Source organism: Stenella coeruleoalba, assembly GCF_951394435.1.
Source record: "Stenella coeruleoalba genome assembly, chromosome: 4".
NCBI classification, from domain to species: domain Eukaryota; kingdom Metazoa; phylum Chordata; class Mammalia; order Artiodactyla; family Delphinidae; genus Stenella; species Stenella coeruleoalba.
In genome coordinates, this window is record NC_137149.1 from 117,240,348 (window position 1) to 117,255,124 (window position 14,777).

The 14,777-nt window shown below is 38.1% G+C and overlaps 1 protein-coding gene across 1 annotated transcript in view; it reads left to right on the forward strand.

Moving 5' to 3' along the window:
- Nucleotides 1–14,777, forward strand: part of DCHS2 (dachsous cadherin-related 2) — a gene marked incomplete at both ends in the record, with an annotated part of 285,989 nt that overhangs the window by 187,696 nt on the left and 83,516 nt on the right. Inside the window, 2 exons of the mRNA XM_079920434.1 lie at nucleotides 488–1,331; nucleotides 3,545–3,784. Of these exons, the coding sequence (XP_079776560.1) occupies nucleotides 488–1,331; nucleotides 3,545–3,784 (1,084 nt within the window). The remainder of the gene's footprint in view (nucleotides 1–487; nucleotides 1,332–3,544; nucleotides 3,785–14,777) is intronic.

Below are 14,777 nucleotides of genomic sequence, written 5' to 3' on the forward strand. Positions count from 1 at the left end.
TCCAAATTATATTCTTTATTGATTAAGGATATGTGGGTTAGGAGAAACTTCTGTCATAATATCTCAAGACTCTGGTTTCAGATAAACAAAGGCATATGATACTTAAATGTATGCAGATGTTGTCATTAAGGAAATATGAGTTTCTAGGACTTAGAGTAGCTTGGAGAACTAGCTCTCGTACACTGTCTTTGAAGAACCATAAGACTACAGTTCACGTAAACAACAGCGTAGCCTCACCAAACTATCATTGCATCCATTGCAGCAAACGGGAGTGGAAAGTCCTATACTTTCTTATCTCCTAGCTATTATGCAGTTTTCAGTCTTCAGAGGCATACTGGAATTGTATAAGGTAAGAAGAGACATTTTCTCACCAATTAACATATGCATATTGCACAACTGGAAGGAATTAGCTTCCAAAAGAATAGCAGCACCTGTGAAGTCTTTTTAAAAACCCCAAATTAACAACTCCTTTTTATTCTTATTTCAGGTGATACCACTATCCAAAGGGAGAGCTCTCATTTCTCAGAATATTAAACACTTAGTTATACCAGAAAACTCGAAGCCTGCAAAAATAATGAGCTTGATAAAGTCACCTGATCACCTTCAACAACATCATAGTGGAAAGTTACATTTTAGTATCGCTGCAGATGACAAGGATGGTCACTTTGAAGTCGACAGCTCGACAGGAGACTTGTTCCTCTTTAAGGAACTGGATTATGAAATGACGTCCCATTATCTTTTCAGGGTGGTAACTAAAGACCACAGCAGAAACCCTCCCGTGAATAGCACAGTCTTCCTTAGTGTTGCTGTGGAAGATCAGAATGACCATTCCCCATCTTTCCGGGAGGAGTTCATTGTGATCAGCGTGGAAGAGAATGCCCCTGTCGGGACTCTAGTGCACGTTTTTAATGCCAAAGATGGCGACGGCAGTTTTTTGAACAGTAGAGTACAATACTTCATTGAAGCCCACCACCCTGGAGTGAATCCATTTCTCATCCACCCCTCATTTGGCACTTTGGTCACTGCTTCCCCCCTTGACAGAGAGAGAGTTCCGACTGTTGTCCTGACAGTAACTGCATCCGATCAGGCTGTGAATGTGACAGACCGGCGACTGAGATCGCTGATGGCGAAGGTAGTGATTTTGGATATAAATGACCACAGCCCCACTTTTACATCTTTCCCCATCGCCCTTGTCAAAGAGGATGCCGCGGTGGGCTCCTTGGTGCACCACATAACTGCTCAAGATCCAGACGCAGGAAGGAATGGAAGAGTAACATTCAGCATCCTCTCAGGAAATGAAGATATGGCCTTTATGCTAGATGAGTCATCAGGTACTGTCCTTGTCACTGTCAGTTAAAGCCTGTGATCACTTGCTTACATTTATCTTTTTCATTTTCCTCTGTTATAAAATCATAGTTCTCAAGATGCATATGCTTTAAGGAAATTTGACTTGATTTACTGTTTAACTTATATAGATGATAGGCACAGAGGTCATATTCAGAGAACAAAGAGTAATTGGCCTGTTTGTTAACATTGACCTGCTTTGTAGCTAGCTCACATTTCCTGGGATGAATATACAGTAGCCAACTTCTTTACCCCCATTGTGTGTTTTCATAGGGTAGGAGATGGTACCAAGAGTGAATCAAGGTAGAACATGAGTCAACATTGTTCAAAGACTTTAGTATGGAAACTTATCTCTAAGCTCATACAAACATACACTTGTAAATAGTTGGAAATCATGTATTTTTAAATGGTTGTATTGATATTGACATTAAGACCCTTACTTTTCACAACTGAAACATTTTATTTTTGGCAGAAGCATTTGTTCACTGTCAAGTACTCTTTGGAAATGGCACTCACTGTCACTTCCCTTGTCTTGCTGTTACCATATTGTCAGATAACATCTTCTAAAATTTTTGATGTAGTTTGATGGACAATTATACATTCAAAGTGTCATTCTTGTTATATTGGAAATGAAATTCCCTCAACCTGATTTTCAGAAGATATTGAAGTGATGGACTACCATCTCATTCTCTAAAAAATAAAATCATTTCTGCATGAGCCTTAGAAAAAAATCTCAGATGTATACCATTTGGCCCAACTGTTAGTAAGAGCATTATTTGGAATGGGACTGAATGTGTAGAATTTGGAAGTCATGATTATAGTCTGGCTATATACTGTTGGAAAATTTCATCAAAATATTTATTAAATCCTGTGCATATGGTTCCGTTCTGAGACCTGCATGGACACCACCTAAAAGCCCAACTGACAGAGAGATAGTCCAGACCCAGTTGCTGATTTCTGTTAGAGCTGGGGTCTCCAAGGATCTATTTAAACGATATTTAAAATGCTTTCCAAAATGGCTAAAGAAGGTCTATTTCAGATTGTTAAAGAGGGTGGATAAAATTAGAATTGTGTCTCAGTAATATAGATATCCTGAATCTTAAACTATTGCGGTGGCTGTTTCAGTTGAGATATTTTTTTCAAAGACATAAAATGCTAATTGCTGAAGGCACTCATATGAAATAGGCTATTTTCCTCTCACAAAGCTCATATTTTTTATCAAGAAGACAAAGTGATATTTTCAATGGCTTTTGGCTATGAAGTGTAAAATGATAAGCAATTATGGAGAAACCATTTTATATATAAAATCTGAATCAGTAAGCCTCTTTAATTATTTGAAGAAAAGTTCTTATAGGAGGAGCACGTGTTAGAGGAGCAAACAGCAATCCTAAAAGAAAAAAATGTGACAATTGGAGTTATGTAACAAATATATGTGTGCAAGTTGCTTATATGAGTTACGTGCTTAAATGGCAGTTGGATGGAGACATTGTATTCGTGAAGTTTATTGTCCGAGTTATAGTCTTTACTATTTTTTGTTAATAAAAAAAGACAGTTAAATTAGATTAGTATAAAGAGACTATAACTCTTTCACAAAAACTAAATCTCTTAAAGGATGTAGCCATACTTTTTGTAACTTGGTAACTTTTACACATGAAGTGTCCTTTGACACGAAGAGGGATACTGTTAGAACCTAGATATTTTTAAAAATGAAGGTGGAGGGACTTCCCTGGTGGTACAGTGGTTAAGACTCCGTGCTCCCAATGAAACCAGGTTTGATCCCTGGTCAGGGAGCTAGATTCCACATGCATGCTGAAACTGAGTTCGCGTGCCGCAGCTAAGGAGCCCATGTGCAGCAACTAAGACCTGGCGCAACCAAATAAATAAATATTAAAAAAAAATGAAGGTAGATATTGGGTAGATAAATATTCTTGATGTAATCATCTTAGTAGATAATGGTGTGTTATGGATTATTTCTGAATTCTCATTCATCCTTATAATTTAAATTAGAATGACTTTTCGAATTAAAAATGTTCTCTTTTATTCCAGATAATATATAAATTTAAAGTTGGTTTAATAATATTTATTCTTTAACAGAGAAAGCTTCTGAATTTTTAGCAACTTAGATGAGTTAGAAAAAAGTATAGTAAGCATGACTTCTCCAAAGAATATTACCTATTGCTTTTCTCTTCTTTCAAAACAGGTTTACTAACTACTACTTCGCCTTTGGATTATGAGTTAAAAAGTCAGTACATTCTGACCCTTCTGGCACTGGATGGTGGCACACCAACACTTTCTTCATCCCAGACTTTGACAATTACTGTTCTTGATGTAAACGATGAGGCCCCAGTATTTAAACAGCACCTATATGAAGCTTCAGTTAAAGAAAATCAAAATCCAGGGGAGTTTGTCACAAGAGTTGAAGCTGTGGACAGAGATTCAGGTAACTCAAAAATATGGGAACTAAGTAATCGACGTTAAAAGCAAAAATTGACATTTACCAAAAACCTGAAAACAGTTGCTAGTTATTTCAAACTTCTAGAATTTCTTTAATTAGCATACACAGAAAAAAAAATTGAATGCATAGTGTGTACTTTTTATAGTATTTGCTTGTATTGATTTTTATTATTACTTATAGTAGAGTGATACATATCTAATTAATATACAATTTATTGATTTGATTTTGATAATAAACAGAAGTATAGACAAAGGATCACACTTTTTTCAGACTGTAATAGCTAGATACATGGAGTACCAGAAGGTAAATCGTTCTTTATTTTCTCTATATGTAGCATAATGGAAGAGATAGGATGCTGGTGTCAGACTGCCTGGCTTTGAATCCTAGAACCACCACTTAAGCTGTGTAACCTTTTTTTTTTTTTTTCCGGTACGCGGGCCTCTCACTGCTGTGGCCTCTCCCGTTGCGGAGCACAGGCTCCGGACGCGCAGGCTCAGTGGCCATGGCTCACGGGCCCAGCCGCTCCGCGGCATGTGGGATCTTCCCGGACCGGGGCACAAACCCATGTCCCCTGCATCGGCAGGCAGACTCTCAACCACTGCGCCACCAGGGAAGCCCTAAGCTGTGTAACCTTTAATAAGCTATATACTAGCTCTCTCTGATCCTCTGTTTGCTTATCTGTAAAATGGGGATTATGATACAGCCTAATTCATAATTCTGTTATGGATATGAATGAGTTATTACCTACAAAGAGCTGAGACCAGTATCTGGCACAATAAACAGTCAATAAATGTTAACTTCCATCATTACTGTATTACTGTTGTGTTATTAATATCAACCACTGTGTTCAGACAAATGACTTTGAAGTAAACAGTTACTATGGCTAGGAATTTATAAATGTCTTAGAATTGCTTTTCAATATCACTATGACTTTTTTGGCCATGTAAGCTTCAGTAACTTTAATAATATCCTTTTTTAATTTTAAACAAAAAATTATAAAAATTATAGTGAAGTAGTTGCCATTAACAGCATATGCTGAATTTTCCCATCTGAATTAATACAAATAGTTTAATAAGCCAGTCTTTTTAAATTCACATTTGTATATAGCAAGTGGCAATACATAATCAATATAATATTTTGTTCTTTTCTTGCAAGAATTGTAACAGATGTTTCTATGGAAATAATAGTATGAAAACTAGCATTTTCCTCCTAAATTGTTTATCAAAGTGGTAAAAGATACATTTTCTTGAACTTTTAAATTATATACTGTTTAGATGCTTTGCACTTTGGGGAAGCATCATCTTTTAATGAAATGCATTTTATGTGATGCGATGAAGACTTTCAATGGCCAACACAATTTTCTCTTTTGACCAGAGCGGGGCAGTGTGATCAAAGAGTTTTGCTTACTGTGCTCACCAAGAGGGCTGGAGTGTGCTAACAATTGCTTGTCCCAACTCCGCTTAAAGAAGTTAGCACATTTCTGGCAGTGTGGTTTTCAGTTGATAGAAACAATGGAGAACATACATAAGCTTTGTGTTTCCAATATACCCAGTTTAGTAAAGTTCTCTGAGAGGATTCTCTGGTGTAAATTGAGTAATGCAGAGCTCCGGGCAACACAGAAACCACTTCCCAAAGTACACAGACATATGCTGAACCCATCACTGACGTGTGATTTAGCAAGCATTTAAAGTCTGTAAAATGTTTCCTCCCTTTGACTTTATTTTATTAATTTTATTTTTTAAAATGGACTCTACTTAAAGGATTTATTTGCTTTAATATTTGAAGGCAAAAAGAATTTCTCTCAAAATTTTTCATATGTCAACTAAAGATGATTACCATAAATACGCTTTCCAATTTTTACTGTCAAATTGCCAAGCGTTAGTGTAATTTTCTTTTGGAATGAATGGTCTGCAACCTGTTACTTATAATTGAATTGAAAGTTCATTATTCTGGAGATTATGGTTTGCCAGGGAATTTAGATGCAAAATTGCTGGTTTTCTGGCTTTGGCTTTATGGGTGTTTGAGATACACATTAGCATTTCCTGAGTCTCACGCACCTTCACAAGTTTTGTAGAAAATTTTGGTTTACTGGAAATCTCAGTGTTTTTAATGAAGCCAGATCTGTTAAGCCAGTGGTTATGCAAATGCATGTGAATTTGGGTGTATGCATGTGTTTCTGAACATATTTTTCCTAAATCTTTTTTTTTTTTTTTTTTTGCTTATTGGGTTAAGACAATGAAAAAGGATTATGTACAAGAATTAAATGATGTAGTCAAGATTTTAACATAACTGGCATCATATTGGAATTTATGAATGGTTTACTTTATAGTCTGTATTTTTAAAAATATTATAGCATTACTTAATACTAGAAAGGTTAACATACGTTTTCTAGCATTCTACAATGTAGTTTTTAAAAATGTAAGCCTAACAGCATTGTTTGGCATTCAAAACCCATAGGAATTTGAGCACTGAATGTTTATGATGTATGACTCACACTGGTTCTAACGGGAGTTTTTTCTTGTATTAAAAGGGAAAAAACAACTACCACTTTTTAACTAAGATATTAAAACTGCTGCAGCATTTGGTGCCAACAACAAGAGCTCCATTGTTAGTGGGAAAAGATCTATCCCTAGGGGTACCTCTCCCCCAGTCCTGGGAGGAAAGGGTGCCCCAGCAGGGAAGATGACTCAGTTCTGGTGATGCATTGGCTCATTCATGGTGAATACAAAATAATTCAACAGCACATCACCATACAAAAATGTTGAATTCTATAGTGAAATCTTATTCTCTATCCCATAAAAAATGTATTCTGTATCTGGATTTATCTTGAACAAACTCTACATCTGGTTTCCCAGAAACTGTCTCATGCTGGATGCATAACCCCACCCAACAGCCTGCTCTCGGAGCAAAGGAGAAACACTACCATGACAGTATTTCATCTATTTCATTGAATCTAAGACACTATTAATTGTAAGAAGCATCTAACTTCAGATATATTAAAATTTGGGGAAAAAAATGTGTCTTAGAATTAATGAAAAAATTAAACAGAAAAAAAGGACTACTCACCCAGAGACAATCACTATTAAAACTTTGAAATATAATCCTATTTCATTTAATACATGGTGTTTTGATTATATGATTGTCTAATTTTCTGCCTGCCTTTTAAGCTGTGAACTCATGGATTCAGAACATATTTTACTTGCTTTTATTCCAGGTCTCTAAGATAATGCAAGCTATGACATAGGAGTTTAGTAAATTTTTTTGACTATATGATTTGAGAAACCGGAACATCTGTGAAATAGGCTGCTACAAGCTGCCTTCACTCTTCAGAACTCATTTATTTGTTTATTTCTCCATTCAATCAGCAAGGTACAATCCTGTTTTTCCTTTAGGAATGTTTGAGTTGTGTAGGCATTGTACAGTTGAGAAATTACATGAAAAAATATTTTCATAAAAAGTAAATCTGAAAACAACACTCCCTTGGTCAGAATTCTTAATTAATTCCTCATGGTTTTGAGGATGAAGTTCTCTTCTCTTTTAGCTTAACAACTAGGCACTTTAATAAGTGACTGTAGCTTTCCTCTCTATTCTCAACTCCTATCACTCGCCTGCCTTTACGGTAGGACAGGGTTATGCAAACTTTTCTCTGTAAAGGGCAAGACAGTGAATGTTTTAGGTTTTGCAGGCTATACAGTCTCTACTACTTAATTCTGATGTTGGAGCAAGACAACAGCAATAGATAATACATAAAGAATTGAGCATGGCTGGGTTTCAGCAGAACTTCACAAAATCAGGGGGGGTAGGCTGTATTTGTCCAGTGGGTTTGCCAACCACTGGTCTGACAGATTTATCTAATTAAGACATCTAAATTTCTTACAATTTTCTGATCATCAGATCCAATTATGATGTCATCACGGTAGTAGATCAGTGTGATGATCTACTGGATGCTGAGATGATCTTTATCTCTGCTGAGTAGATGATGGCTGGTAGTGGAAGAGTTTACATAAAGATGTACCATTGTTCCTGCTGGATGAAAGCAGATCACTTGTGATAGTCCTTACAAATTGGTATAGAGTGTTGGTTCTCATTTCAGTTACTGTGTTCTTCAACTGTTTGGTTGTTCTTTATATTTCTAACTCTTTGTTTAAAACTTCTTATAACTTCTTGCTCTGTGCATCCATTCATTTCCCAAGTTCTTAGATCATCTTTACAGTCATTACTCTGAACTCTTTCTCAGGTAGATTGCCTATCTTCATGTTGCTTAGTTATTCTTCTGGGGTTTTATCTTAGTCCTTCATCTGGAACATATTCCTTTGTTGTCTCATTTTGTCTAAATTTTTTTGTATTTTTATATATGTTTTGTTTCTCAACCTTGGAGAAATGGCCCTCTGTAGGGGATGTCCTATATGTCTCAGCAGTACAGTCTCCTTTCATGACCTAAGGGCCAGAGACCAGCTGGTACCAGGGTAGGTTCTGACCTGTGTTTGTGGACTCGGTTCTGCAGGCTTGCTTGCTTCTGGCAAGAAAACTGCCCTCCCCCCTCGTGGATGAGGCTGGTCTAGAGGCTTGTGCAGGCTTCCTAGTGGGAGGGGCCAGTGCCTATGTAATAGGGAAGAACCTTTTGTATTCTATTGCAAGTTAATCACTAAAGGGATGTTGCCCAAAAGCTTAAATTATACATAATGACCCAATTCTCAGAACCTTGCCTCCCAGGTAATGAACATTAAGCTAAAATACCTTTGTTTAGCTCACAGGAAATATCCTGACCAGGTCCACCAGTGAATGACTGCAGGGAGGAAGAAATTAACACATCCCCTCTGGAGGCTGATGGGAACCAGGAAGTGTTTGACTTTACTCCCTCCCCTTTTAGTGTAAAAGAAGCCTGAATTCTACCTCAGGCAAGATGGTTCTTTGGGGCACAAGCCCTCCATCTTCTCAGTTTTCTGGCTTTCCAAATAAAGTCATTACTCCTTACCCCAACAATTTGTCTCTCAATTACTGGCCTGTTGTGCGACTAGCGGTATGAACTTAGACTTGGTAACACTTGTCCACTGGTGGGTGGAGTTGGGTCTTGTCCCTCTGGTGGTCAGGAGTGTCAAGGAGTATGTCTAGAGGCAGCTGTGGGCTCAGGAAGTCTTTAGGCAGTGTGTTTGCTGATGGGCAGAGCTGTGTTCCCACCCTGTTGGTTGTTTGGCCTAAGGCATCCCAGCACTGGATCCTGCAGGCTACTGGGTGAGGTCAGGTCTTGGTGCCAAAATGTCGGCCTCCAGGAGAGCTCATGCTGATGAATACTCCCTGGTACATGCACCACCAGTGTCCCTGTCCTCAGAGTGAACCACAACTGCCCACCCTCCCTCCATCTCCCTCCATCCAGGAGACCCTTCAAGATCAGCAAGTAGGTCTGACCCAGGGTCCTATGAAGTCACTGCTTTTGCAGTCCTCCAAGAGTAGAGTCTCTGTTTCCCCCAGTCCTGTGGAGTTCCTGCAATCAAGAACTGCTGGCCTTCAAAGCCAAATGCTCTGGGGGTTCAATCCTCTATATTCCAGATCTCCAGGCTGGGGAGCCTGATATGGGCCTCAGAACTCTCACTCCTGTGGGAGAACTTCTGCAATATAATTGTTCTCCAGTTTGTTGGTTGCCTACCTGAGGGGTATGGAATTTGATTATATCATGAATCCTCCCCTCCTACCATCTCACTGTGGTTTCTTCTTTATGTCTTTGTATGCAGAATGTCTTTTTTTTATAGGTTCCAGTCTTTTATCTATGGTTGTTCAGAGTTAGTTGTGATTTTGGTGTGCTCATGAGAGGAGGTGAGCTCAAGGTTCTTCTACTCTGCCATCTTGTCCAGAAAGTTCGAGAATGTTGGTACTCAAAAGGTGGTCCCCGGGACCAGTGGCACCACCGTCCACAGCCTACACAGAGGGCAACTACCAGAGGGCATTTAAAGGATGCTGGTGTCCCTCTAAACAATGGCTTTCCCAGGGTCTTTATGAAGGGAGAATACTCTGAACTGTTGGTAAATGTAGTTAGAGGAGGGTGGTGGGCATGTCATGATAAATGGTAAATTTACCATTGGTAAATCCATCCTAATGTTCTTCTCCATTTCCTTAAGCTTTTTGATTCCTTTCTGTATAGTATGCAAGGGAAGATCTGGCATCTCAATCTCAATGATGATAGACCACTATTGAATGCAGCCAATCAAAAGAAACTGTCAAGGGAAATAACTAAAAGAGCTAGCACATTAAATTCAGAATCTCTGGTAGGAACACCACATCAATAAATCCAGCTGAAACCAAAGTACTATTTTATCTTCCTGGGTTTCACATCCTTAGAATTGATTTCCACACATTTTCCACAGATTTATTCAATATAAGTTAGAAAAATCTTGCTATTATTTTAAAATTATAAGCTGTCTCTAATTGAGTCGTATTTGCATGTAACTGCCTGCAGTATGTTGAGATCTGACTCTGGTTGTAGGTCTTCTCGTGAATAGGTATCCCCTTGCAAGAAATTACCTGTTATATATCTGCTGCTCAATTTGGTTCTGATCTTCAGAGAGATTAATTTGGGGGCTTCCTTAGAAGTTTTTCGGTTTTTTGACTATGACTTGAGCTGCGACTTTAAAGACTCAGCTTATAATTTTCTTTCTGTAAGTTCCCATTGCATTCAGAGACAGCCAGTTCACATCATACTCCTTTTACTATCCCATGGCCAAAGTTAGCCCCACTTGGTCCTCTAAGGAATAGAAATCCTTTAATAGTCAGTTCATCACAATCAAACACAGGTGATAATTTAAATGATCATGGTACCGTTGCAAATGAGAAATGACTAGTGTTCCATTTCCTGTGGGCAGGGAACCCAGCACTGCCTTTAAGGCCAAAGGCATAACCAAATCAATCTCAGAATCCCTAATACCTGGGATCCAATCCTGGTGCCAAGTACCGTATCAATCAGGTGCAGTCAGGAAAACCAGCTATTACAATACAAGTGTTGGAAGGCTGAATAAACAGAAAGGAAATCCTGAAGTAATCCAGAAAAAAATAATGGTAGGAAGCAGCTACCACCCCTAATCCCTGGAAACAAGGAGAATAGGTCCAGATTATCAGAATCTAGGAAAAAAATGAGAGGAGGGGCCTTGCAGAGCCTGGTCTGGGAGTGCCAAAATAGACAGAAAGTTGTGAGCAGTTTCTGCACTAGAAGAAATGGCGTTGCTGACAGGGAAAATAAGAAAACAGGAAGAAGAAGTCCCATCTGCTCTCCTCTGACCTCAGTCTCCCTCGAGGGTCCCTTTGTGGCAGACCCTAAGAGGGGCTCAGCTGGCAAAGGAGATTCTGCACAGCTGTGATGTGCAGATTCCCTAGCCCCAGCATCGCAGGCGGAATGGGGAAGAACGGATTCAGAGCTGAGTCACAACAGTTTAATAACTAGTACACCATATAAAGAACAGAGGGAGGAGCTGGCAGAGGGAACAGCAACTACAAAGGCCCCAACAGAAAGACACTTAGCATGTTCAGAGAGCAGAAGTGAAGCCCGTGGGCCAGGAATATAGTGCAGGAGCAAGTATATGAGAAGAGCTTGAGTCCACATCACATGAGACTTTGTAGACTGCGGTATGGAGTTTGGTTTCTATTTTGAGTGCATTCAAACACTTTCTTCCCTCTTACTTGTTAAATCCTATTTATCTTTAGGGTCTAAGCTTATACAGAAAGCAACACATACTCACTCAGTTATGTCTTACCATGTGGAATTGTAATTGTCTGCTTACTTCTCTGCATCCAGTGCTACACTATAAGCACTGTGAGAGCAAAGAATGTGTCTTCTTGCCAGCAGTTATATCCTTAGCACCTGGCATGGTATCTTGGCACCCGCTATCACTCTCTCTATATGTTTATTGAATAAGATAATAAATGAACAAACTATCTACCTGTAATAAGTCTTCCCTGATCCCCTTCCTCAGTGATTTCACGTATTCCCCCACACCATCTCCCTCACTAGAGGGGAACTCTGAGGACCAAGATAATTACTCATTATTCAATGGTATCTTTCCAGTGCCTGGCACTTGGTAAATGTGCACTGCATAAATAAACACATAAGTGAATGAATCAATCAACCAAATAACTGGCGCTCAATACATATGCGTCATCTGCATATAGGTGGAAACTGAAGCCAGTGAAGTGGGAAAGAGGTGGAATGAATTCCTTCCTCCCCCCTTCCCCCTCCCCTTCTCTCCCTGCCTTCCTCTCTCTCTCTTTGTTCCTTCCTTTCTGTGTTTTTTAACATCAGTCAGCAATACCTGAAGCCAAGAGAAAACAAGTCAACTAAACATGGTCAGTAGATCTTACAACCAGAAGCTTATTGGTGACTGTAGAAAGAATAACTAGATACGGCAATGATTTCAAGCTAGCTGCAGAGAATTTTAAAAAGATGCTTGGCTATAAAGAGGAGGAAAAAAGTCTTGTTTCTTACAGCTAAAATATAATTTAAGGAAAAATTATAAATGGGAAAGATTAGAACTGACAGGAAAATTTCAAGAGGGTATTTGAAGAATTACTTTTGCCATTGAGACACAAAGCAGGAGGTAGAGTTGAATACAGATGCAGAAAGTTGAGGGAGTTTTTCCCAATACCTCCATTTTCCCTAGGAAATAGGAAGGGAAATGATTTGTGAGAGTGAACCAGGGGGTGGTCGGGTAGAAGAAATGAATAGGAGAGGGGTGACCAAGGAGATCTGGAAAGATTGCCAGATGACAGTAACATTTCAGTGGCCTCCATCTATGCTTTTGTGAAGTTTTCTCCAGCCCCAGTTATCTGCTGGATATTCCAGGAGGACAGAGAGGTGGCTGGAATGAATCTGGACTGAGATTTTGCTGGCCTTCTTTGGTAAAAAGCCACAGTACCTGAGGAAATTTGCAAGGTTGCCAAAGTGTTAATTCATGGGGCTGCACTGAAGAGGAAAAGAAATGAACTGAAGAGGGGTATCCTAGAGTAGGAGAAAGCAAGAAGTCATAAGGCTGTAGGTCTTGAGGTCTAAGAACAGATATAGGTATGTGTACACACACACACACACACACACACACACACACACACACACACACACACACATCCTTTGGTGTGTTGTAAGTGTATCACTGAATATCTTCAGATCCAGATTTCCAATTTTCTTAGTAAGGTGATGGAATTAGACTCAATAATCTCTATTTTACTTTTATTTTCTTGGTTCTCAAGTTTGATGATGTTGTGTTTAATCTGGAGGATTATAAGTGTGTGAGGAGGAAGAAGCAAGGCACTAATTGAATTCTAAAAGAGCCATAGTATAATACTTTAAATTTAGCTCACATTATTTAAGTTGTGAAAGGTGCGAAGTTTGGAGTGTGAAATCATATATGTGCAAACTACAGTTATAAATAAAGATCTCATTTATCCTTAATAATATACTAGGAGGATTGAAGGTGAGTAGATTGTTACCTTAAGGATCAAAGCTATATAGAATAATAGAAATGATAATATCTGAAAGTTTCTAAAACATCAGGGGAGTATTGGATACAAACGTAAAGCACATTAGAGAATAAGTAGACCAATAGGAGGAAGGGAAACTGAAAAGATTTGAGTTTATGTTTAAGCATGTGAAGACATTTTCTAGATTTGACAAGTGTTAGGAGTTTAAACTGTATAATGTATAATATGTGTAATATATAATATGTATAATATGTAATAACATATTATAAATGAGTGGATTATTGAAAAATTAAGGGTCCAAAAATTAAAAAAGCTGTTCTCCATGAAAGCTTCCTGCAGGTAGGGGCCATACCTGTTGGATTCACCACTCTCTCTTTGGCAAACAGCACTGTGCTTGGCACCTAGTTATGCTCACCAAATATTTGAGGAACAAAGAAATTAGATCTAAGTTGGTATAGTCCCCATTTTCATAATGTAGGATGAGATAGGAATAACAAATTTTATCAATCTGGAATTTTTAAAAATTCTGTCTTGACCAAAGAAGAGATTAAGGTCATTATGAGATCAAAGTAATCACTATGTGTATTAAATAATCATTAATGTAATAATATGCCTAATGACAGAATAAATTTTCTGGTGACCTCTGATTATACCATATCAAATACTTTGATCCTGCCTTATTAGACTTTTTTCTCAAGGTTATTAAAATGCCTGCAGATAATCCCAAATATCCTTTCTCTTTCAAGTGACATAGTAAGAAGTCATGTATATTTATTCTTGTATAAAACTGGCATTATATTCCACTTTTTCCAGTACTCAGTTCTATATTGTATCTACTAGATCACAGCAGATGAAAATTTAATTTTTAAGACAGGCAAGATGGAAATGTGTAATTGGAGTTTTTTGTTAAGTCCAAAGAAGAGTGTTTCATCATTTATTAAATTGTAAATCATATATGCTAAGTACTATGTCTGTACCTAGATACTCGTCAGTGAAGAAAAGAACATAGGAAAATGATTGAAAAGAACTGGTGTGAAGTGCAAATAAGCTGCAATGTCATGGGATAAACTCGTTCAAGTTAATGGTATGAGAGATCTTCATACCCAGTGATGGAAATGATGTGACACTTTTCTCTGAAGGGAAATGAAACTGCAGAAATATAGGAAGAATTATTTTCAAAATGCATAATAATGTGGTACCACATTTCTCACTCCAGATAACAGACTGAATGCTAAGTAGAAAACAAAAAGAACCAAAAATACACACGTGAGCAATTCTACATGCTCACCTACTGTGCTGGAGAATGAACAGAGTAACATAACTGGGCACAAGCATTTTTGTTTGTTTGTTTGTGTTTATTTATTTTAAAATCTTTTCTAGAGTATAATTGCTTTACAATGGTGTGTTACTTTCTGCTTTATAACAAAGTGAATCATTTATACATACACATATATCCCCATATCTCTTCCCTCTTGCGTCTCCCTCTCTCCCACCCTCCCTATACCACCCCTCTAGGTGGTCA